The following is a 27212-nucleotide window of genomic DNA, read 5'->3' on the forward strand; positions in this document are numbered from 1 at the left end:
AAATGCTATATTTCGTGCAAATTAAACGTACAAAATATTTTTTAATAATAATTTAATCAATCTCATTCCTCTTCTTCAACTTTTTATACGAAATGGTTAATGCCACGTTTTTAAATTATTAAAATTATGAAGGGTATTATTTATTTTTGCGTGGGAAGAGCGTGTTTTTATTGTATACGCATTAGACTACCTACGCTTTGAAGATCTGTTTTTCAATATCTTTTCGTTTGGAATTTTCGCTTTTGTGATGAAAATATATTTTGAATTTTAATATACATATAATTTGATTTGTTAAAAAAAATCACGATTCTTTTCGATTTACAGGAGAGGTTATTATTATCTGTTTTGCCTGAACACGTGGCAGTCAAAATGAGACAAGACTTGGGGTCTACAGACACCCAGTTCAAGAAAATCTACATGTCTAGGCACGAAAATGTCAGGTGAGTGGTCATCAAAATCAATCGTTTCTATTCACGTTAATTTTCTAAAGCATCGATCAACTACGTTCCAAATTTTTATCTTAATTCATTTGATCTTTCATTTTAAATGTGTATATACCTTTTGATCAATTTCAAAGATTGACTTCAATGCATTATTTATCAATCCCAGGATGGTGTACTATTATGGTGTAAATATATCGAATTTCATTTTATATTACACCGTATCCATTTATCGGTTCTGTCGTTGTTCAAAAGTTTTTATTTTAAATAATACTGTTGCGTAGGGGTGGGTTCAGGATCCAAATGAAAGGCCAAAGTCGCTTTACAGCATTAATTCAACTATTCCAGAGATCCATACAGAACCACTCCTCACTCCAGAATGATCTGATCTACAGTGTGTACCTCCTGATAAAAGACAAGTTGCCCACTACGGCTTCCCCGATCAATTCATATATTTATTATCTAGGCACTTAAAGGATTACCGTGGTGAGTCTATTGTTCTGTGAGGACTTCAGCGCATCCTTTGTTCGGGCACTTTTTGAATCCCGTTAGCCTAATACTGGGTCTCTTTTGTTCACTTAAACAGTGAATACTCCCTCTTATGTTCCCACGTTACAATATTATACTCATTATAGATCATTTCATCCTAATTTCATTCTAGTCATACTCATAGTCCCATATTCGTATGTATATGTATTATTGGTTTTATATTATTATATAAAAGTCGTCTCGGTAAAAGTTTACATTGTATAAAATAATAAAAAGGCTGTTATTAGTGTTGCAAACCAATGCATCAATTTCATACACGCAATTTCAACATCCAATTTGCAAGGTGTGAATCCAATCAAAAATACACAGTCTGCGGCAAACTAAATTATCGGCTATTGTTGCACGCCACTATATACAAAATAAATTGCGATAGTTTGAAATGCACATATATTTTTCCACACACGGACAGATTAATCAACGGAAAGTTTCAAACCAAACAACAACAGGAGTAAAAATTCGAAAAAGAAACATTCACCAAATTTATTTTTTAATACTTTCTTAAAAGAAAAACTCCCCCGACGAGGTATGCAATACGCGAACTTTTTCGCGAGCAAGTTTCGCATATTCACGCGAGTTTCTTACATAAATCAGAGAATTTTTGACTGGGAGATTAAGAGCGCGTTCCACGGCACGAACAACTTGCGGAATAATTTCCATCTATACGCGAATAGTTCATACATAGTCTGGAATGACGCGTCTTCATTCAACGTCACTTCGCATCCTTTGAAAATGATCGATGTCTTTCATGACGCATTCCGAAAATGCGAACTTGGTACCCACTGAGAAGTGCCTAATGCCAACCCCTTTATATAAAGCGTTTCTTTCGAGGGGTAGCACTTTAAATAAATTACTCAAAAGGTGCGAATATACAAGAGGGTATCCGTACGCTCGTGCACATTTGCCGGAAATTTTATTTCGCGGCGGAGAAAACCACACGCGCAGCTAGGACATTCAGTGTAGTGGAAATAAGAAAAATAAGGGTTGTCACCAAGTGTCCTTTTTAAGCTATGGCTTGGATCGTTGGCTTGCCGGTCACGCTTTGAGGTCAACCGCGCGGAAGGGAAGTCGATGGATTTTTCCATTTGATGGAAAGCTACAACGAGCAAGCACGTCTCTTTTCATTACGAGCGCAACAGGAGATTTGTCGTGCTCATCAATAAATTCAGCGTGGAAGGTAGGTTTATATCGAGATTGGACCGAAAGATATTAATATATTATGAATGTATGTAGGTAAAATATTTCAAATGACCAAAAATCTATCTATCATGCATTTTTGAACGCCAAAGTATGTAAGGAGTTTTACGTGCAAATATGTGCTAATATATGAAAATAAAGCATATATTATATGTATGTATGTATACACACATAGTCATCTTAACTCATAATGCTATTTGAATGAAAGCTGTTTTATCGACCTTTATATTGTATCACTTTTATAGAGCTTTTTTCCTCATGTTATGGGTGTTGTTTTAAAATGGGACAAACAAGGCTTAAAATCAAGTATATTGGCTTGTGTCAATATACATATATTTATTTAAAGACACTTGCGAGAGGTGCCATTGATGATTCGTACAAGATTGTAAATGATAATAATACATCTATAAAATAAAATAAAAAAACAAAGAGACTAACCTAAGTAAATAAAATTAAAAGAAGATAGAAAAATATAGAACAATAATATAAAAAAAGTAACTAAATTAACTCATTGAGTATTTTTAAAAAGATTTAGTTTCCTAGAAGTTACTATTTCATTTGGTAGATTATTCAAAATTTGTACGACTCTTTTTGAAAAGAAGAACTCTTTGATTTTTGTTGCAATAAATATCTTTTTGGAGTCTGATAGGATGGCCTTTTAAATTAACGTTTGATTTTTGTTGAACGTAAGAAAGTAAATTTATATTTTTTGATATAATTAATCATATGAAAAATTATATACATATGTATAATCCAAGAACATACGATGATTATTTATAATTTTGAAAACCTGTATAAGATCGCCTCTCATCCTTCCCATCTCAATTTAATAATTAGGTAATATAAATAATTTAAACATAAAAAACTAAATGTATGTTGCCTGTTTAATTTTTTAAAGCTATTTCATTAATTTTGTTCATAAGATAAATCTTTCTACACAATATTACGAATATATTATTTTTCTCAAAATAGCCCTTCATATATTCACGATTTTAAAAGGCGATGTAACTAACTCTGCGGAATAAGTATAAAAATAACGACTTTCTAAATAATAAATTTTATCGGTTTTATTATATTTACGACGTTGATTATGCCTTAGGTATCAAATAATGATTTTAAAGCTTTTATCATAAAGTTTATATAAAGTTAATATAAGCTCATATCACATTCTAGTTATTATATGTAGTTTGAGCTACATAGCTTGGAATGCTTTGTTTGTTATTATTGCAAAAATTTAAAACAAGAATCTAATAAAAAAGTTGTCCGAATAACGGCCCCAAATTTCAGTACACGCCATAAATTTGTCAACGCGATACTTTCCTCGGGAACATATCAAACGCGTTATTGAACATTTTCGTCGACACGACACGTGTTCAACTTTTGAAAAGGTCTCATTGAACAAAATATGTATATACATAGTAGAAACAGATGAACACGATCGTTGTGATAAGAGGGACTCCAGTTCGGTCGCCTCTGGGAACAATAAAAGCTTTAACCGCCAAAGCACACACAGACACACGTACACGCGTTGACACGTTACCTCTCCAGCCGCATCTACGGGCTTTCCCTGTGAAATGACGTGAGGGATGGGGGATGGCAAGGTAAGGGAGGACAATCCCTTTTTCTATCCCGTTTACCTTTCGGAAAAGCGAGTTTCTGGGAGGCTGCCGGAGAGAGATTAGCACTAGTACCTTTCGCGCACGCATTGTATTCATCCGACTCTCCTGCGTGGTATATTATACTTAGGCTATTATAAATTAATTAAATTATTAAACTAAGATAATACTCTTTAATAATACGACAGAATAATTAATTTACCAGGTTCACAGTGAAATCACTCGCAGTGATTAAACGTACAAAGAACTGCATACACCCTTATTTATGATTTCAAATACATACAAAGTTTTGTTTGTTTTACAAAGACTGTTGTTACCGCTGACAAGTACAATTTCATTGTAAAGAATATTGTAATTAATTATTTTTATTTATTACTAGTGTTGTGCCCGTTGTTTTCAACGGGTGACTTCGGAAAGGAATTGATACACGAATTAAAATAAAGTCAAGTCCATGCATGTTTGTTATATATGTACCTACAATGTATATAAATATAGTGTAAGGTTATTTATAGGCACACGCGCGTATTAATGCGCCGTTCACCCCTTCGAAATGATGAGTGAATGTGTGTCTTAATGGATGTTTGTATGTGTGTACGCTCCCGCACATGCTTAGGCGCATCTGACACTGGCGCCACCCGTTTCAATTCGCTCAATATCAGGAGCACATGTCAGACGCTCCACACCCCCCAATTCCCTACTACCCTGCTTCCCCGCGTCTCTTCGATATGATCGGTCCCTATGCATAACGTATTTTCCTGGTATTTTGAAATCTCCATACTTATCGACGCTCTCACACATATGTACATACACATATACAAACATACAAACATATGTACATACAAACATACAAACATACAAACATACATACAAACATACATATCTTCCGTTTTTATATGTATTATTATACGCACAAAGAGAGACGCAGCACGTGTTTTTTTAAAGATAGTTTTGTACATGCAAGTGTAGCAAAACGTTAGTACGCCTTATCCGTACAGTTGTGATCCTTGGAAAAACTCCCCCTTGTAGTGTTTCTGGTGATATTTTATCCTTGAATTGACATAGGATTGGAAGTGATCCATAGTTGTTATTCCCATATTTGAAGAAATTTTATAAGTTTTCAAATAAATTCACTATCAACGAGATAATTTCAATAACTTTTAAATGTACTTCTACGCTTAAAATATTTGCATATTGTACATATGATATATATGTTCATATGTTATATTGTTCAAAGGTTCAAAATATATTAATAATATTTTCTCAAACGACGCTAGTTTCATCTTCAAATACATATAATAATAAATATTAAATTGTATACATATGTATGTATATATTGTTTACGCCTCAGTCGAATTCTACTTAATTTATATGCATAGATGTATGTAAATATATCGCTTGTATTTTTAACACAAGGTAAAGGCGTATGTGTACGTATTATTAAGCTTTCGCATTATTCTCATTTCAGGCATCTTTCAATATTCAAATATGGAAATAAGAAGTAGATACCTTGTGAATACATACATATGTAATTTATTAAATCTGCAAATACAACATATGATATGACACATTCATTTATTTTTAAATTAAATTTTTTTCTCTAGTTATATAGAAATGTTTTCATGTAAATATCTGAATTCCGTGGTCTATTAATAATATCTTATTTAATGTGAAGCTGTTTATTGAATGTGTTTAAGATAATTTGATTTATAGATTTTAGATAGCAATATGGAACAATATTTTCGTTCCTTCAAATGATTTCTACAATTATTTAAATATTTTGACGTATACAAATTATTCACAATTGACACATAGTGACCGCACACAAAAGCAAGAAAATATTGTAAAATTTCATTTCTAAATTCACCCATGCAAATAAACATTCCGAACCCATTATATTTAAAGGTCACGAAGTCTGAAAATAGAAATATAATATATAGGCAAAAATATTTTTATATACGTATGTACATATGTCTGTATGTATGTATAGTCTGAGTAGATTTATTCATGTTTATATTTTTCCGAACATATTAAAGAAAACGTGTCGACTACATTTAGCGAAATAAAAGCTTTCCATCTCATAAATTAAACAAAAAGACATTCGAGTCCACTAACATTTTACACATAATACAAACAGGAAAATCAAACTTTGAACGGGATATAGCGCCAAATTATATTCTGTCGACTGATCGAGTTTGAGGGTAAAAATATACGTGAAAATTTAATGTAGCGTGTTGTGGATGTGTGTGTTCGAGTCGCATGAAAGCCAGTTTTTCAGCTTGAAGTATTTTCACGTGTTCGTAAAGAGGGTCAAGAGTTTTGCACGTACCCACCGGAGTTTGAGTAGGTTGGGGTCTGCCTGCTTTAAAATTGCAGATTGAATCTGGCCCTCGGCAAATAAACGCCCTAATCTAATATTTCTCACTTAATATCGACTTGGAAGTTTTAATTGAGGCTAGTCACCCCCCCCCCCCCCGCAGACTTCGCTGGAATATTGAATTGCAAAATATGGCCGAAAGGTCAACGGTTGTGTGTGTTAGCTTTAGCCTAATGTCCCAACATTATGAGACTGAAAATGATTTTGGTGAAGTATGTATGTAAGTTCTCTCACTGAGAAAGTCTTTGTTTCGCTTCAAAGACTTGAGTACGCAAGGTTGTTTGTATTTTCGGATTAAGTTTGTTCTTAAAATGCTGTACTCTGCCTATAAAACTTAAACAATTAAGATTAAGACAACTGTGTTCTTTTGATGTTTGTGTGTATACAAAGGAGGATCGCAATATATTGGAAAACGTAGTGTAAATTTAAACAATGCTTTCTGAAGATCAGCATACATTCATATATACATAGGTGTAGGTTTAAATTTGCTTTCATGAAAATACAATTTATAGGCTTATCGAAATGGCAATAACATTCTAGTCAGTTATTAATAACACCCATTAACTAACTGAGGGTAAAGTCCGCTAAATATAAAACACTGACCAATCGATGTATATCCATATGTGTGTAGATACATATGTATATACACACCAGTGGCATACTATCATTGGACTAGAGGGACTAGGCTATTCCCCTAAAGTCTTTTACCTAAAATTAAAAAAAATATCAACAATTCAATTACAATAAACTCAATTGTCCATATTGGTATTGTTCACTCGGATTAGCAAAGTTCAGAAACCGGAATCCGCCCTACCCGAGGTAGTGGATTGTTGTGGTATGGTCCGCCACGTCGTTCGCTTGCACGGACTCGCCGTCTAAATTCTGTTCCCTTCGTGGTACTGGAAAATTGTTATGTATAGACGTTACGTCGAAGACAAATCATTTTTTGATTAACTCGTTTCTTCAAGCATTTATGGAATTTCCACTAAGAATATTCTGATTTGTGTCTATCAAACTTCATTTTGAACTATTTTTTTTTGTTAAAACAGCACATATTTACACAGAACTTTTTTAATACAAATATGGAAAGGGACTCGGCTTACAAAACGTTTCCCTCAGAAACAAATAACGGGGCTTTGGAATGTTGCATTTTCGATCGATTGTTCGACAAATCAATCATAATATATTAAGTTTTGAAGACATACAAAATGTTATTAAGAAAGGTAGGCTACTACTACAGAGTATTTCTGTTAGCACGAAAATGAATAAATATACTCATCACCTCAAGACAGATATTTGAAAAAAAATGTCTTTATTTATTTAGAAAATTATTAATTAGAAAATAAAACAAAACGAAAATTAGCATGACTACATTTAATAACTATGTACATTGTACTTAGTTTTTATTAATTTAATTTAATCTCCACAGAGGTATCTAAGATAATTAATTATTACTAAGTATATTTTTTTAAGATAATCGAAAAATATAATTAAAATAAAAATCAAATCACTGTAAGATTTGAACATTTCTGTATAAAAATACATGAGTTATTGTTAGAAAAAAGCTTCAAGCCAAAAAATAAGAAACAAATATGTAATTATTTGACAATATTAAGATAAAAGATGTGTGGAAATACCGAAATTAGTCTTGGTCATGTAAATCAGTGGTGTTTGGACTATATCGAGGTACCAGAATCAGAGAATTCAGAATATGTGATATATCAAAATTTGAAAGAGTGTTTATTGTTTTTTTATCGACCTTTAATGTTTTTTGAATACTTACAGACTACTATTAAATATGAGTTACTGATCGTTTTTGTATTATGTAAGTATGTATCTGATCAAAAAAAATGACGCCTTTAATGCAATATGTATGTACATATGTAATAAATTGTAGATATTTATATAATATTAATTTTCATAGAAAGGATTATGTTTAAGATTTGATCTCAGTATAACTTTGATTTAATTTTCAGGAAATTTGGGCGTGTTTTCATACGAAATTGGTATCTTTTGTGATCGGAAAAACTACTCTAAATAGAAACATTCAACGAAACACTCGTCTATGAGTCGCGTTTGCATATTTTTGCGATAAAAAATAGAGCGATCACTTTGTGTATGTGGACGGGCAAATTTCAAGGATGATTGATACGAAAAGGTTGAACGGATGAAAAAATATTATTTCCAATCTTTTTTTTTTTTAGATGAAATGCGCTACGATTTGCAAGTATAAATTCCACAAAGGGCTAGAGACTACGAAGCGCGAAATGTGAAATAAATATTAAGTTTTTATTCGCGAACGGGAAATCCTATTTTTCATTTATGTGGGTCGAGAAGAGCGGTTTAGAGATAATCCTTTCGATGAATAAGTGATGATTTATGCGTACGCTTCGCGTTAACTTATTCAAACGATCGGAAAATTTCGATTCGCCACAAGTGAATTGTTACGCACATTTTTATTTGAACACGAAATCCTGCAAGTCTTCGCATGAACTGGTAATCGTTTTCAATCAAACGGAATTAATGCGATTCCATAAATAACTAATGTTGTAGTACAGTGCGCAGAAACATCTGTTCTATTATACAATTGTGTTGGTTCAATTAGGAAATAGTGCCCTTTTAAGGTTTTGTTTGTTTCGTACAATTTGTGCGGTTTTCTTTATCAAATTACGCATCCTTAACTTGATTACATATCTAGGACACTTTCAAAAAGGTACAAAATGCGTTTCCTCCACTTCTGCTGATTTAATTAGGCGCAGAAAATTCGCAAAAAAAGTTCGAAATTTATAATACAATTTAAGTGGCGAGTTAGTGGCAACTTTTCGAAATCCTACAAGTATACAGTCCCTTGAGAAATTTCAGCGCAAACGTCTCAGATTCGACTTTCAAAAATCAGAAGTTAAACTTTCACGAATCAACTGTGAATTATTATGTGCTCTCTGGCGAGAACTCGGCGTTAGAAGCTTTCAACGAAATTTATTGCAAGATAAGCGACTAACTTTACGTTAACGCATTCGAGTCATCGGAATACTACTAGCAGTAGTTTTCATATTATATACATATACATATATAACTAGTGTTGTGTCCGTTGATATTTCAAAGGTTGGTTTCGGAAAGGAATTGATGCATGAAATAAAATAAAGTTATATATACGAGCATATAATAATAATAAAATAACAACAACAATGAATTAGACATATGTACTTGTATGAGTATATTTTCTTTTGAAAAGATTCAGTTGTAATGTATAATGCAAAAGGTATTTATTTTTTATTTACATTTATATACCAGGAATCCTAACAGGTAGATCCCAATGCGCGTTCCAAGACAATTAATTACAAACACTGTAGCATTCTTAAAACACAAATCACTGTATTTCGAGAGGCTAAAGAACACGAAATTAACAATTTATTAACTATTCCATTGAAACATCTATGGATTTAGACTTGTACTTAAATTTTTACATATTGTACATAAATCAAATTCAGATATTTGTGACAGCAGGTAGGATGATTTTTGCCAATTTTGAGGAACCGTTTCAACAGTCAAAATCAGATAAATTGGCAAACTCTGATAAGAAACGATCGATTTGGAGTCACAACTATCCAAGTCTAACCAGGAGTATTAAAGATTAGCACGGGATTGCACCAAGTAATCTTTTAGTGCTAAACATAAACGCAACCACCGAGCCATACTGATGCCTTCATTTGTGTGCATAACAACGTTTGAAAATTTGGTGATTTCATAAAATTTATCATGCGTTTTATTATATATATATGTATACAATTTTTAGTTCAATTTATTGAGCGGCTTATGAGATAAAATAATCCAAAAGAAAATAAAAAAAAATCTCAAAAATACACAGAAACACATGCTAACATACAATTTTTTTCAAACCATGAAAGGGTGATCAGTGATCGATTCTTAGTTCGAATCAGTCAAAATGTTGAGTTCGTGTTTCCGCATGATCACAAAACTTCATCAATTGTCACTATATACATATGTATATGTATGTACATATGTATATGTATGTACATAGACAAAATAAAAATAGGAGATCTATATATGTACATATAAGGTAATGCTAATTCATCTGCAGAATCACTTTTAATCAATAATGAAATATGAAATGGATTATTTATAAGATATATGTAAATGTAATGTACTAGTGTTTTTACCCGGCTTTGCTCGGTATTTGTAATATAATATAATATAATAGTAAACATTTTATTAAATTTATTTGAATATTCGTTTGTTCGATAACGTCACGGATTTACGAACCAACATTACATATTTACTTACATACTTACAAAGTCTCTTTCGAAATTACATATTAGATTTATAATGTACTCCACACAATATAGTAAACATTTATTTTAACTAAGTCGATTCTAAAGAATATGAAAACATTTTTTTTTAATTTACAAGTGTCTGGGTTTGTGGTGTTTTTTTTTTATTTGATTTTATTTGCGCAGTAATTGGTTTCACTTCTCAAAGAATACATATTACATTAAAAGGAGGTTTGCCTTTCTTTTGCGATTATTATCCATCCTCTGTAGAAATTTGCGATGTGCGATCGCAATTTAGATTCTGTGGCCTTCGCAGTCCCTCGTCAATCAATTGAATTACCAACATTAGACGCGGATCGAATAAAAAACAAAATGAATATGAAACACTGCGATGTTTGTGGCGCAAAATGCTACCACGATTTCGTAGTTTTTATTGCGATTTTATTCGTTTTAATATCTCATCGTTTTCTTTTTATCATAAATAGACAAAGGCGTCACTCATTAATCGGCACACACAATGGCACGTCGCCGTCAACGAAACGACACAAAAACGAACCGCCTACAAACTGGAGCTTTTGTATTGAAAGCTTGAATAGATCGTCGCCTATTCTAGAGCAAAAGTCTACCTACATATGTAGATATATGGATATGCATACCAACATAAAGTATTATTAATACGAATGATTTCAATGAAATATTACTAAGATTATTTTTATGACAAAATAAATTGTCGAGAAAAAAAGCTGCCTCATCTGTTAATGATATTTTTATGTGCTACCTACATATATACATATATATAATAATAATTATTTTCAATCACAAAATTCCTATAATTTAATACACATTGTATGGTGCCCCGTCATTTCCGCGAGGACAATATCACGTCAACATTTAAGCGCATTACAACTGAGCGCGGCGTCATTTGCGCGCACTAAAAAAAATAAAACCAATAAGAAAAACACAATTTGTAAAATTTCATTGAATTGTTTGGAAAATGCTGTAAATTTACAAATTTGTCTGTGTGGATGTTAATTGATATGTAGGTATTTAATTTGTAAAACACTAATAATACTTGTATTAAATGTACAATGCTTATGTAAGACCTTCTTTGTATAAATTATAAATAAATAAATAAAAATAAAATAAAATCAATCAATATTAGAGTTTTTGTACAATCAAGTATCTGGGACAATGGTGAGAGGTGCCGAATGAATAATCCGAACTATAATGAATACTAAATTTCCTAAAAAGAATTACATATTATATATACGAATCCAGGGGCCGGGCAATAAAATTCATGTTATGATTAAAATAATCTTCTACTTTTGTTTAATTGCGTGCAAATAACGTTGCACCGAAGTGGTCCGCGCTGAATCGTCTTATAATAATATATGCAGTTTTAATATATAAAAAATATATAATAATTTTCAATTTAATAATTTTGTGTTCATTTTTGAGATTTTTAAAAAAAATTCATCACTTTTTCTGTAATATAAAAAAAATAATGCGTAGAAAATGTTAAATATGATATTCCAGTAGGCTGTCATGATTGCCGTAGGATTCATCGGTTCTTTTTCGATTTTTTTCCTCTTCATAGAGAATCTTTCAAGCATCGTTGCGAATTATTTCCGATCCTTTTGACACTTTGACGCAATAAATAATAGCTTGAATTTCACTGAAAACAGAGTTTGGGGGATTGTTTACTCCTAATATTTGCCGATACACAGATATAACGGTAAATTTATGTTTACATATGTATGTGTGTATTTACATATTGTTGCATGATTGAACATCAATCGGGTTGACTGTTTATTAATGTGTAACCACAAACTATTCCTATGATTTATATGGGCTATAAATCCTCCAACATTTTTATACTTGATCCGTTAACTTTCATTTTATGACTAATTAAAAGTAACGACTTCCGCAGAAATGCGGATATCTTATATTATTTGTTTTATTGTTCCGTCTTTTTAACCCCCGTCGTCGCATTGAACAAGGGCTCATTGTCGTCAAGCTGAAATTATAATAAAGTCGACATACAATCGATCAGATTGTCGTATTTCTCAGAATGACGACTTTATACCGACAAAGGACAACGTGCTCGTTACAGTCGTCTGGCGAAGACGTTTCGTCAATCGCAACTTTTCAGATAAACATCTTCTATTTTCGTACCCGACCATTTTCGTTTCCTTGATAATTTCCGTTATTTATTTTTGTCATTTTTTTTCTTTCACAGTATTCTTTACGCCGATATCGTCGGCTTTACGGCCATATCGTCGACTTACTCCGCTCAGGATTTGGTTGCTATTCTGAATGAGCTGTTCGCGCGATTCGACCGATTGGCTGATGTAATTATAATGTTTTATTTCTAATAAGAACTTACATATATTCAAAAAATATTTATTACTATTTTTTTTGTATTTTATAGAAATATCAACAGTTGCGGATAAAAATCTTGGGTGATTGTTATTATTGCATCAGCGGAGCGCCCGAAGAAATACCTGATCATGCTGTTATGTGCGTCCGAATGGGTCTCGCTATGGTCAAGTCTATCAAGTATGTATATCTTTTATTTATTTTAATTTGTTGATATAAATTTGCATCATAGTATATGGTCATATGAGTATGAGTATGTTTTTTGTGTGCATAATAAATTTTGATCAGGATCCAACTTTACACGGTTGTTTTATGATCTAACCAGTTTCTTAGAGTACATTATAATGTAAAGTTATTAATTTAGCTATTTTACTGTCTGTTTGTTTATTTTCAACATAATTTTTTTTAATAAAAATAATCTCTATTCGATGGAATTTTTTATAATAAAGGTCGCGGGGTTTCAAAACGAATTCGGACCAAATGATGAGATGTTCAAATTTAAGAAAAACATAAAAAATACTACCGTGAAGGGTAACATGTGTAATATAATGCTAGCTGAATTATCTAGTGTTACTTATTCTAGTTCAAAGGTACCCAATCGGTGGTGAATTCTCCCCAATTTGAGAGTTTCAGGGGATGAGCGGCTGAATTCCTCGGATTTTTTTTTCTCAGAAAAAATTTTAGTACAAGCTTTCACACTTTTAATAAATATATTTTCACTTAACTAATAGATTAAATATGCTATTGATATGTTTGTGCTAAAAGCCACAACACATTGTCAATGAAAGAAAGGCTTTATGTGTTGTTTTTTTTGTATCAAATTATATCAAATAACCAGTAAAGTTGAAACAGCATTTGCTGTATATTATTTTCATTAATTCACAATACAATGACAAAGAAAAAAAAGCCTTTTTTAACGTCATGGGAATTCTCGTAAAAATGATGCTGGATTCAACGGTGAATTTTCAAAAAAAATAATGAAGCTTCTTCTGTTATAGTATTAGAGATAGCATAGGAAAAACCACATTCAAATTGGGGAAACTTTGATCGAACCCTCTGCTTTCAGAAATGTTGGAAATTGTGCTGGGAAATACATAGATTGGGTAGAAAAGGGGAGGGAGTTATATTCTGAACATTGTTGAAAAGGGGAATGGAGCAAAAAAGATTGGGAGTTCTTGGTTTAGTCGAATTTGAAAAAAAAAATGGATTTTTTTCATAAATTTTAGGTTTAATTCATAATTTCTTCAGATAGTATGCCAAATTTGATAGTTGTTAGTTGAACTAAAAACCTAATTTGAACGGTCCGTTAAAATATTATACTATATAATAGTTTATGAACTAGTCTACTGACTAAATATCAATAGAGACTGTCGTGGAAAACATAAAGGTTCACTAGGTATGATTCAAAGCAGGGGTTCAAAACTGTGGTGTGGCAAACGTTGGCCTTTTGTAAATTGGTCCATTTCAGGGCACGGGAACGGGCTTTGCTCCATTTGCTAACGAAATTGTGGCCGAATACGGCAGTCGGCCATTAAATCCTCCTCCTCCTCCATTTCGCTTTTTGCTTAATTAATGAGCTTTTAGAAGGCCCGCCGTACCCACCCCTTTACTGCAAAATTTCAAAATTTCAAAATAGAAAACATCGCGTCTGTACTCATTCGGCTAAGTGAAACAGCACTTCAGCTTTGAACCTATTCATAAAATATTGATTTACGATTCCATTCAATTTTCGTCCGTCATTTAAGAGTATTGGTCCTTGAAAAATCAACGGTAATTAAAACGGCTGTGAATCGTTAATTATGCAGAATTACAGAACAACGTGTTACATATGTACATATGATCAAGCTAATCATCACATCTTTGCTATAGACATGTGGTTTTATTTGGTTTTATTCTTCTTATTTTTCATTTGCTTAATACTGAGCGGTATGTAAATTTGTATCATCTGGAACACGGTGGACGATTCGTCTCCACTCCTTCAGGTCCTGTGTCAAGTCGAAAGCAGCGTTTAGATCAGTTCTTTAATTTGGTCCGACTATCTTATGGGAGACCTTTCTCTAGATCGCCTTCCCCATAGTGTTATAGTACTACCACCTTTTTAAGACTCTCCACGTTCTTCCTGGCATTATGTTCAAAGTAGGAAAGAATCCTTTTCTTACATGCTGTGGATAATGTTTCTGAATCTGACAGCTCGATGAGGATGGAGATGTTCATACATTTTGCGGCCAATGGAATGTGCACCATCCTCCTCCAACACCACATTTCGAAGGCATCTAAAGGTGCATACACACAGAGTGGTACGCTGCACGAGTTTTTTTTTAGATATTTTTGCACATGTAAAATAATGCTAGCACGCCTAATTTATACTGTTACGATACAAGGCAAAACTCACCTTCTGGATTGTTTTCGCTGCTATTTTATCCTTGTATTGAAATAGGTTTGACAATGATTGATAACGGTGATTTTCATATTTGAAGAAATGTAGGAGAAACTTTGTACGAATTATAGCAATATGAAGATATGCCTGTCACAGCTGGAAACCATGAGCAGGTCCCGTGCCGTACGATTCAGTGTGTTATTACCATAACCAGCCAGCAGCATGGATCAGTGGTTGCGTTGAAACTAAGCATCGAGAGGTCGCCGGGTTCGATCCTCTGACCTGACCGCGATTGAAATGAATTTATTCTGAGTATAATCTTTAATGCTGCTAAAAGGTTTTTTTTTTTGCCAATTTTGAGGAACTGTTTCAACAATAATCAGATAAAATTGTATGCAATTCATTCAATTCAATTGATATATATATGAATATTATTTTTTTTCGATTCAAATAAATTTAATAAAAACACGAATGAATATTTACTATTAGATTTGTCATGTTTAAGCTGTTTATATTACAAATACTGAACGAAGCCGGGTAAAACAACTAGTATAAAATGAAAGTTGTGTTTTGGATTGCTCATATTTTGTTTTAATAATGTTTTTTTTTCAATATGAAAATTACATATATATGGAATATGTAGTGTGCTTCATTAGTCGTGAATTACTTTGTATAATTTATACATTCAAGTTTTATCGCAGCCCCCAGAATTTTTATTTCCTTTCGAATTTTCCCCTGTAGCAAAGTAAAATTAAAACGAGAAAAAGGCAAATATCAAGTCGTATTAAAATTGTGTGACATTAATTCGACAAATCTGCCTGAATAATGTACGAAGAGTTACGTTGGGGTCGTAAGTTAATAAGTTAGTTTTCTGTAGGGGGAGTGCGACTGAGACTAATTTAATTACCCCTGGCCGAGTTCAGCGAGTGTCCCGAGTACCAACAGTTTGTCACGCCAATTATTTTGCTCCTCAACCTCGGTTGACCATTGAATCTAAATCCCAAGGGCTCTCTCGTTGCTCACTATTATCATACTTCAGTCCGTTGGCGAAACGTCGGCGTGCTTTTCAATTTTCACCAAATAAATATGTAAATACATTCAATTAGCGGCTCGATTAATTAATTTGTTGACCAGAAATATACATAAATGGAAAAGTATTTCAATTTGCGATATCTACTTTTAGCTCTGTGCGTAATTTTATCAACGTCTTTTCAAAATTTGAATGATGTTAAATTACTTTTAGAATTTTTAGCAATTCCAACTATCCACATACAGATGTACGTATGTATGTACATATGTAGTTATTTTTGGAAAATTTGATTTTATATATTTGCATATATTTATTACATGCATATGTGTGTTCAAGTGGGTTGCATTTTTTTTATTTTAGTTCACATTTCGTGTGCTTTAAATCGCGGCTAACTAGCGAAAAAAAAATGCAAATATTATGAACGACGTTGAAAAAATATGCATGTCAGGTTTCGTCGTTTAGAATGGATAAAGTGTATAATTTTTAATGTTTCCACTCGGTTACCCGAAAGCGTAATTTTCTGGCGAGTCTCCGCGTCGAGATCACCGACACGCAAAATTGTCCAAATAAATTCGTTAATATGATTTTTATATTTTATTTTTCCCCCGTCGAGCTAAGATTACGGTCATTTATCGCATTAAACGAAGCTTTTATGCGAAGAAATTGCGGCTAAATTCACTTTATTTCCTTCGCACTTTCTAACTCGGCATTTGAAACGAATATTAAAACTCACGTCGAAAAAAAAAAACCACGCTATATTAACATCAAATTAAATAACCACTTTGATCTATAGAAAAAAAATTATGATCGATTTCGATTCGATATTGCTTTTTAAACGAAATTGTGCGTGTTTGATATGTGAGTGTCATAAACAGCATTCGCAAGCGATTTTACCCCCCACTTGGTCGTTTGATCGGGCCCCTTTGGATGTGAATTAATTTGATCGCTTTATTCCCCTCGGAAAAAGATTTTCAATATAACGACGGTCCTTTGCTCGGTTATAAAATTTCGATTTGGTGTTTTTAAATGGGTAAAAAAATGTCTAATAGTCTTTACGTAGAAAATCGCACGCGTCACGTGCGCAACATACGTCGTTCGAATTCGTTAACAATGCAAATGGTTTCATTTTCCCGGGAGAGTTTTCGCATTTTCATTTGTAAATATTTATTTGAGGGTACACCACGTACATAGGCACCGGAATGAAAAATGTAAAGAGCCAGGAGATAAAACTTGCGCGTTGCGGAAATTAGATTTCGCCAAAGCCGTAAGTAGAAAACTGTGAAACGAGAGATTGTCGAGTGAAATACTTTGAATTTCCGTTTCGCATTCAGCTTTTTTTCTAACCCTATCCACACCAATAGAGTAATATTAATTTATAGCTTCCACAGTGCTCTGTGTCATTTCAATATTAAATTGCGGTTTTGAGAAAAGAGCAATTCATTTTCCACCTCTCGGGAAGATTAATATCAACGTTTGCATTATTAGAGCGAATTTTCATTAAGACGGGTCAAGGTTAAAAAGCTTCTTTGGTTTTAATACCGCTCGCGGTCTTCTCATCTTTCGCTGAATATATTTTATAATCCGGTTATATTGAGTATGATGCGATTAAAATAGAAACACGTGGGTGTTTTACACAGAAGGACTAGTATACAATTTTAATATTCCGTTGTTTTCAAAGGAGTAAGCTTTTGGCAGATGAAGTAGACGCCCAAATGGTACCCAAAGGAATATACTGTTGAAGAAAGTAATTAAAACTGTATTAACTCTGCTTAGATGAGTAAGAATAATTAAAATATAATATATATGTATAAGGGATATTTATTCCATCAATAAATGATGAAATTTTATATAATAAAAATTTATCTTAAACGTAGCTTTGTCAAATAAATATTACTAATAAGGTTTTTCCGGGCGGTATTGTGCCGTGTAGTGCTGGATAATATAAATATACTTTTAGAAGTACTCTATCAAGATATAAAACTTTAATGGTATTGATTTTTTTTACGAAATTTCAATGCTATTAAAATTAACTATTTAGTCGAAAGGTTATTTACATATTTGGATTGAATTTAGGTTCAAAATTAATCTTCATAAAGGTGAAATTTGATTAATTCTTTTGCGAATGTCATACAATATCAAAATCCATTTATTATAAAAGTTCAACGCGTTCCATTGAAATTACGCTTGTCATTATATTTAAAGAAACCAATTTTTTAAATTTTCTCCTCCACACAATGTATTCGAGGAAGGTAACAAGACGTCCAAAAGGAGTTCAATTTTTCATATTCACTGTAAAGGTTTCATTAAAATTTAACGGGAGGTTCATATTTTTTCCACGGCTTGCTTTAGCGTGCTAGAGGTTTCGCTTTGACGTTGGGCTTTATTATACAGAAAAAATAATGAAAAACTTAAAATAACACTTTTCACAGAAATCCTAGCCACATACGTAAAATATTAATAACAATATCATATTATTTTTCTTTACGTGCTCATGTTGGTTTAGTAGGGTTTCCTGTGTGGAATTGTCGAGAATATAAAACGCGTTGTTTTTAATAAATTAAAAACGGGATTATGCGAAAATATCCGACGACGAATTTATAATTTTAATTTTAGAGAAATTTGGGTAAACTCACATGTCGCTATCGCGAAATCTTAATATACGTATTATGTCATATCGGCGGAAATGTCGGAGTCGACCTCGGCTTCGCTACGCTTCGATTAAACCACTCGAACTAAATATAATTTTATGAAATATCGCTTGTTGCTTTCCTTGATGTGAAAATATTATATATGTGTAGCGATTTTCTTTTTCAATATTTCTTGAGAAAAACTTAATTATCTCCATTAGCAAGCTCGGGTTTTGATGTAATTTATGAAAGTTCACGATGGTAATGTTATAATGCCTTCGAGCTGATAGAAGCTTCGAATGCAGTTGAGCAATAAAAAAGTAAAGAAAGCATTTACCGGAACAATTTTTTTTCATGCCTTTTTCATTTTTGAGAAATGCACTGTGAAATGCTTGTAATTGCATCTTTTTGTTTTTTTTTCAACACGGGGAAATTCTATTTGAAAATGTGTATTTTAATTGGTTCTTTGGTATGAAAGAAAGTTCACTTTGGAAAATATTCTTAATTATACTCTATGGAAATGTGCAGTGAGTGTTGTTCGCTTCCATTATGAGTTTTATTATACTTGCAACTTTCAAAGATGTATACTTTGAATTTAACTTATGCGAATCCCGGATATTTCTTGTTATTTATTATTCTTCTACATACATACATACATATAATGTATAATATTTGCGAATATAAAAATTCTAAGGTGAAATTAAATCACTTCGTGTAAGTATGTGTGTAAGTTTTGAATCTTAAAAATAGTGTTTATTGAAATGCACAGTAGTTAATAGCCACATAAATTATCATATTTATTTATTAAAAATAGAAACAAACAGTATTATAATATTTTTTTAAAATATTGACATCAAAAAAGTTTCTACATAGGAAATTCTTTATTTTTTATCCATTATATATTTATATATATATATATATATATATATATATATATATATATATATATATATATATATATATATATATATATATATATATATATATATATATATATATACATATGTATAATATACCCCAACCATAGATGCTACTACAGGTTGCACAAGTCTACACCTATGACCAAACTTTTGTATATAAGTACCAAATACTATAATTACACAATGATTATACACAAAAAATGAGTTGAAAACACTGTGCGACAACCAAGCAACTCTTCCACTGCAGAAGCCGCTATAGCAGCTTCGTCATATGTGGATGTTCCTCTTCCCAATACATCGAGCAAAACTGAAGATTTGATTTGCAATGCGCCTCATTATTGCTTCGCACAAACCATTGTTTGCCTACAGCACTTATACCTGGAGATAATTCTTGAAAACCAATTATAACAGCGGCTCCTTTTAGCATATGCTACAATATTATTAAATTATTGAAAAATTAAAATCTTTCAAATTAATTCTTATACAAAAAAAATGACGTGCTTGATCGTTTCTCAAAGTGAATTTTCGGAGTCAAATTTAAACACATCACACTTGAATATGTCCGATTTTCTTATCGCAAATAAAGCACAAATAAAGCACACTGTTTTCAGCTTAAATTTTGCAAAGCACTGACACTTTTACGCGTCTCAAATATTGTAAAATTTAATACAAATAATGGACGACCAAAACTTCTACTTGTTAGTATCTAGGTAACCAAGTAACTGCTATAATTATACATATAATTATGATAGATAATTGAATAAGATCCAAGATTATGTATGAATCAGAAACAGTAGACTTATGTATGAACGTACATAGGTATGTACATATATACATACATAAAATGCGATATGCAGTCGGCAAATTAAGTACATACATGCATACATGTATTAAATATGTAAATGTATTATTATATGTTTTGTTTTTTCTCTCTTGTGTTATATTTTTGACAATTGGGGCGCGTTAAGAATTTCTGTATTGCTAAAACTGTCCAAACTTTAAAATAAACAAATTAATATGCAAAGTTAGATAATGATATGTTTTAAAAGCTTATCATAAGCTAAACTGTTCATATAATCCATAACAAAACCTTTCGTATTTCGAATTTCATCAACTGAGCCGTAATATATCGTTGTATCACGCTGTATAGGAATGATCAATGTCCATAATATGGTGTTTTCATTAAAGCGAAGTTATTAAAAAGTATGAAGTTTAATATATATTTTCCGATGTGTCTTTGTACGTTTTTTAAATACAATTCATCGAAGGTCAAAGTTCAGATTGTATAATGCTGAAAAATACGTTGAATTTCATTTTCTACTGTAAAAATGTGTTCGGACAAATAAAAAAGAAAAAAAGAAACTAAAACATTTGTGAACGAAATTCCCTTCGGATTTTCGTTCAGCGAAAAAGGTGTGAGCAGGAGTGGACTTGATATGAAAAGGGCGCTCGGGATGAAAATAATTTATGAGAACCAAAATTGAATTTAGCTCTAACCGAATAACGCTTCTCGCAGACATTTTAAAACGGAATTATCGAGTTGCGGTCAGAGGGTTACGTCCTTAACGTTTATCGGCCACGTTGAATTACTGCGATCATATTTTCCCACCCGTTTTCACAACAATTTCGTACTTGCAATGGTCCGGGAAGTTTTGTCCTATTGCTAATTTTCACACTGACGTCAGTAAAAGACGGCGATTAATTAGACGAAACACAACGGGGGCAAACTAAACGAGCCGGAGGCTCGCTAAGGATATTGTTTTCTTACAAAACGACACTGAGTGAGTACTAATTTATTTAGAAAATGGTCGAACGAAGTAACCGGTCGCGTCACGTCTTTTCATATGACGTTTATGAGTTCGTTTAATACGTATTTATGCAATATTTTTATATAATATTATGCAAATGGCGTTACCAGCCCGGCTAAGATATTTCGTCGTTTATGAGTAAATAACACGCGAAGGACGTCATTATTTTTTTTACACTTGATAATCTTTATGAAAGCTCACGAAATTAGTTTATATACGATGCTGAAATTTTCTGTGATTGAAATTTTCTACGAACTGGTCTTGGTGCTTAATAAGCTTCGTCCTAGTTTGGGAAAACTTTGCGTGATTACGCTTCAATACTTGGAATGTTTTCAAAGCGCTTTTATTGGCTTATTGTAGTTAGTTCACCTGATTTTTTTTATCGTGCATACATAAACTTATTTCTATATTTGTATTAATAAAAATATTTTTATTAATATAATAAAACTAGCTCTATTGTATAAAAACCTTCTGTAAACAAAGCTATTACGTATGTATATATGTTACAGTCGAAGTGTATTTTCCGTTGTAATATATTCCAACTGGGGTTTCAGTTCATTCATATTTGAATACAATTCAATTAAATTATATCTCTACAAGCGCATATACACTTTCAAAAATGTGCGCCAGTTGTAATGTAACTGTTGAGTTTTGACAGCTGTGATGTGTTTACGAATGCTTTAGAATTAAATAATGCGTTAATATTTGCTAGATATTACGAATGAAGGTAATGAGTACCGTATTACGATAACTTTGAATGTGACTTTTCTACTCAATTTACTAGTTGAGTGATGTTTTCACGAAAACCCAACCTCTTCATCTAACCTGGTACCAACTTTTGGTTGAACTGTATTTTCAGTTGTATTATATTTTTATCAGCTGAAATGTAGTTCGCAATATGAATCAACTTACGTGGACCTCACCGTTAGACGGAATATACCAGGTTAGATGGAGTATATTTCAACTAGTCAAAATATATTTTAACTGCAGGATACACTTCAACTGTAACATATATGTATAACGATTTGGTGAACCGATACGAAAATACATGATTTAAAAATATATATAAATATATGATTTTTTGTAGTTATTTTTTTATTTATAAAGAATTAAAAAATTAGAACTGTAAATGATCAATTAAGAAACTTCAATCTTATTTGCCAAATTTTTGCCACTTTTAATTATTTGAAGTACAATATCTGGAAGAATACTTTGATTACATGCTGTTTATGTAAATACATATGTGTTACAAATAGCTTTACAATACAATTAAGTAGATATTAAAACTTATTAAAAAAATACAGGAGAAGCTGTACATACATACATATCTGTTTTCAAAAAATGGAAATAAGACATTTTTCGTGATGAAGAGTTACATATATAAAGAGTAAAAGAGTATTCTGTTTATTTGATGTTTACTTCATCTGCTATTATTATAATTATATTGCTTTTTTATTTATTATGTATATTTTTTTATCTAGATATATTTTCGACCATTGTGATGCATTAAGGATTCTTGTAATGCCAAAATGGTCCAAAACAAATAAATAAATAAATATATGTTCAAAATTGAGCGTGTTTATATACATATACGTGTATTATAAAAAGAAAATTAAATTTCGTATGACGCAATTCCGAACCTCGTGTGCCCAAAAATTTCGATATCGATTATTGAAGAACCCTCGACCAATTTGTTCCATCAATTTAGGCATTAATTTTATTTATAGACTTATTGACTGAAAATAAACTCAAAACGAATTTGATCGAAATGAAATTACTAAAGTTTACAATCATTTAATGAAAAGCGGAATGAAATGTTTACATGTACATATTCTTATGAATATGCAAAAAATATTTCCATTCTTTGATTTAATTTTTTCCCTCTAGATATTTGCAGCAAACAACGAATTCTCCGGTTGATATGAGAGTCGGCATCCATACAGGGGCTATACTGGCTGGAGTGCTTGGTCAACGTCAATGGCAGTTCGACGTGTACTCAAAGGATGTCGAATTGGCAAATAAAATGGAGAGCAGCGGTAAGGCAGGGTATGTACAATACAAATTTTCACAATTTTTAAATGCATCGCATCGAAATATTACATTATTGCCTTAAAAGAATTATTTTACATAAGAAATTGGATTTTGTATTCCTTTATATTCAATTAAGACGAGCCAATTTGTTGATCGAATGAAGAAAATGTAAGCTTTTTATCGATAAAAGCTCTTGTATAATGTATTCTGGAAGGAAAAAATTACGCATCCAATTCGTCTAATGCAATTTTACCTGAGGCATAATTGCCTATTCGAGAACACGAAAGCTTTCTTCGTTTCATATGTAAATCCGCAATGCGTATAATATGCGAGTTGTTTCATTTTTTATTTATTTATATATTTCTTCCAGGAGAGTTCACATATCTGAGAAGACGCTTAGCTATTTGGATGGGGAGTTCGAAGTGGAACCAGCTTATGGAGAGAAAAGAGAGGAAGCTCTCCGCTTAGCCGGCATCAAAACTTACTTTATAGTAAAAGCTCTGAAACCGGTAAGTTCGGGCAAAACTATTATATTGCATGTACTTCGGACAGAATTATCGTTAGATTTGAATATCCATCTCGTACCTTTAAATATCGCTTGGTGGCGATCAAATTAAGCTTCGACTTTACTTTGTGATTGGTTTAACTTTGTTTGGATTTGTTGTTAATCTAAAAGTTTGACATTGGAAGTAAGTATTTGTTTGACAGTTTTATTATACATACAGATACATACGTAAAATACATGTAAATATATCAGAGTTGCCAATTTGAAAAAAGATAATTTATTTCATTTGCCTGTAAACATCATTGGAATTAACAATAGTTTCGTATATTACGCTCAATTTTTTTTGCATATGTTTGACTAGTTCGTTATCTACTCAACGATGTAATTTATATTTATATGAGATCGTTTATATTTTGCACAATTCTTATCCATCTCACTCCACATATTTTCACCCTTTTACATTCTCTAGAGTACTATTCCAGCACCTCTTTTGTCCACTTTACGTCTATTCGTCTAGATAGGTTACCTTCTCATTGCCATTTTAATCTCTTTACTTTCTCCACTTCTCTTGTCATACTTCACACCTACGTATTCTGTCTCTTGTCTGTCCTTGTTATGCCGAGCATACATCACCGCGCCATCTGGGGTTGGATGAAGGCCTCTCCAATACCCTTCCAATCGTCTCTGTTTTGTGCAACTCTTATCCATCTCACGCCACACATTTTTCTAATTTCATACATCCATCTCCCCTGCGGTCTCCTTTTACATTCTCTTGGGTATCACTCCAGCACTACGTCCATTCTTCTAGCTACGTGACCCACCAATAGCTTTTTCAAATTCTTCACTCTCTGTACTATATCAACTACTCTTGTCATACTTCTCGGTCAAATATTCAATTTCCTATCTCTCCCGGTTGATATATTATAAAAGTAGTTTTTCGAAAAACGAAATGGGTTGATTAGTAAAAAAACTAGAGAAAAACAACTAAATCTAGGATAAATGAATGAAATTTATATAAGACTGATTTGTAAAGGATTGAGGTAATAATTTAGTTTCATTTTTTATATATTTTATAATTCTAAACTGTACTGATTACATCTCACGACTAACCAGGGTAATGCCCAACATTTTATAATTCTCTCAGGACCCATTCTAGTACTTCTTTTGTCAACCTTTCATCAATTCTTATGGCCAAGAGACCAACCCATTGCTATTTAAATATATTTACTTTCGTTACTATATCAACTATCCTAGTCATATGTACTTCTCACCGACGTATTCCGTTTTCTATAACTCCCTGGTATGTCGAGCATACGGCGTTCCATACTTCTTCGAGTGCATTGGACTTTGTTGTAGCATTTTGGCGTTTAAATTTTACATCCAGAAGTCATCATTCACAACACACATTGATTTAAAAGCAGCTTTTATTCGCCCAATTGCATTAATACATACATATATGCCCTCACAAATAAATGCAGTTCTACGTCAAGATGAAGCAATAATGAAATAACAGAACTGATCAATTTTCTTAGTATTTAATTACATTGTATTATACATATGTAGTTCGTTCAAAATGAATAATATGGTTCGAGTACAAATATAAGAGTCATTGTTCAATTCCTAATAAGTAAGCATAATATATTTCTAATTTTTGATTTTGGATCAACAGTGGCGTAACTGAAGTTTTAAATTTAATATCTGTTGAAACATTTTAATTCACCATTAGAGACTAATTATAGTGGAAAACAAACAAAAGCCATATGTACGTATCGCACGAGGTCTGTAGAGAGCACTTACATACGTCTGTTGACTTTCCCACAGAAAGTTCAAATAAAGCTTCTTTAGGGCTTCAAAAATAAAACAGGCGAATCTTTAAAGATTTTCCTCCTGGTTTCGTGTGGCACCATGTGAGAAAATCCGCCATAAAATAAAAGAAAATTTATTGAGCAATTAGGTTGTTAGTGCGCGTCCGACACGATAACGCGCCTTAACTAACTACGACCGATTCGATCGATCAATCATAATGAAGTCTTATTTGGCGTAAATTTACAGAGGCGTTAAAATTAGAAATTAGCGAAAGGGCCAGTTCGGTGGCTAGGGGTAGCCTTTCACGTGTGAGTTATGTTCGGTATCGATTCCGATGTAATTTACCGACCACACTAGGCGCAAGCTCCAATTAGCAAAATAGCCCCTCGAGAATTGGCTGTTTTATTAGGTTCCAGACTTAACGGTAATTGTTTTTCAACTGCAATTCGAAGAATTGATCAATTTTAAAAATAGCAGTCTGCAGTCAATAATTGCCTTACCACAGTACAGCGTATAGATTTTATCGGCATGCTCCCCAATTTTAATAAAAATAATCAGAATATAGTAGTTGAGTGGGGGAGGTTTTTTTTCCACATATTACTACGTAATTTTATATAACCAGTGTAATGCTTTCAAATGTGTGGTCACGGGTTCAATTCCTGGCTTTGTTTGTGCCTTTGCTTTGTGACTCCAAGGTCGATTATTTCCTATCAGAATTTGCCAATTCATCGAAACGGCTCCAAAAAATTGGCCACCCTGTCCTGTGTTTCGCAAAATTTGAGTTTACAGCAAATCGAATTTGCTGATTTATAATGTGATACAAATTTGTCTATAGATATCTCTATGTTTGTCAATCGATGTTTAATAATACTTATAGTACAGTACAATGTTTGACCTTAGATGTTGTCTAAAATTAAATAAATTGGTGTATACCTGCATAGATATATAAATAAATAATGCTAACAACTGAGGGGCCACAGACTTGAGCACTAACCCAGTGTTGCTGGCCAGACCTTATATATAATATATAACTTCTGTACGATCGTTTCCTATCAGAGTTTGGCAATTTATCCTATTTCATTGAAACAAACTGTTCTGTTTCTCCCTGTCCTGTTTCTCGCAGTAACACCATTTCTGTTTGATTTAATTCATACATTGTTATCATTTCTTTTCATTTCATATCTCCAGAATCCCGGAAAAGCAGAATAAACGCACTAGAGTCCACCAGTATTTTGAAATATTGTTAAGCTCAAGACATATTTAATGT

General features: G+C 32.3%; 1 protein-coding gene across 1 annotated transcript in view; it reads left to right on the forward strand.

Annotated features, from left to right (window-relative positions):
- The window catches only part of Ac3 (Adenylate cyclase 3), a 111066-nt gene that overhangs the window by 45648 nt on the left and 38206 nt on the right, over positions 1 to 27212 (forward strand). Inside the window, exons 4-8 of the mRNA XM_077436092.1 lie at positions 325 to 440; positions 12702 to 12813; positions 12894 to 13021; positions 23491 to 23649; positions 24005 to 24143. Coding sequence (XP_077292218.1) covers positions 325 to 440; positions 12702 to 12813; positions 12894 to 13021; positions 23491 to 23649; positions 24005 to 24143 — 654 coding nt within the window. The remainder of the gene's footprint in view (positions 1 to 324; positions 441 to 12701; positions 12814 to 12893; positions 13022 to 23490; positions 23650 to 24004; positions 24144 to 27212) is intronic.

Source organism: Arctopsyche grandis, chromosome 8, assembly GCF_051622035.1.
Source record: "Arctopsyche grandis isolate Sample6627 chromosome 8, ASM5162203v2, whole genome shotgun sequence".
Taxonomy (NCBI): domain Eukaryota; kingdom Metazoa; phylum Arthropoda; class Insecta; order Trichoptera; family Hydropsychidae; genus Arctopsyche; species Arctopsyche grandis.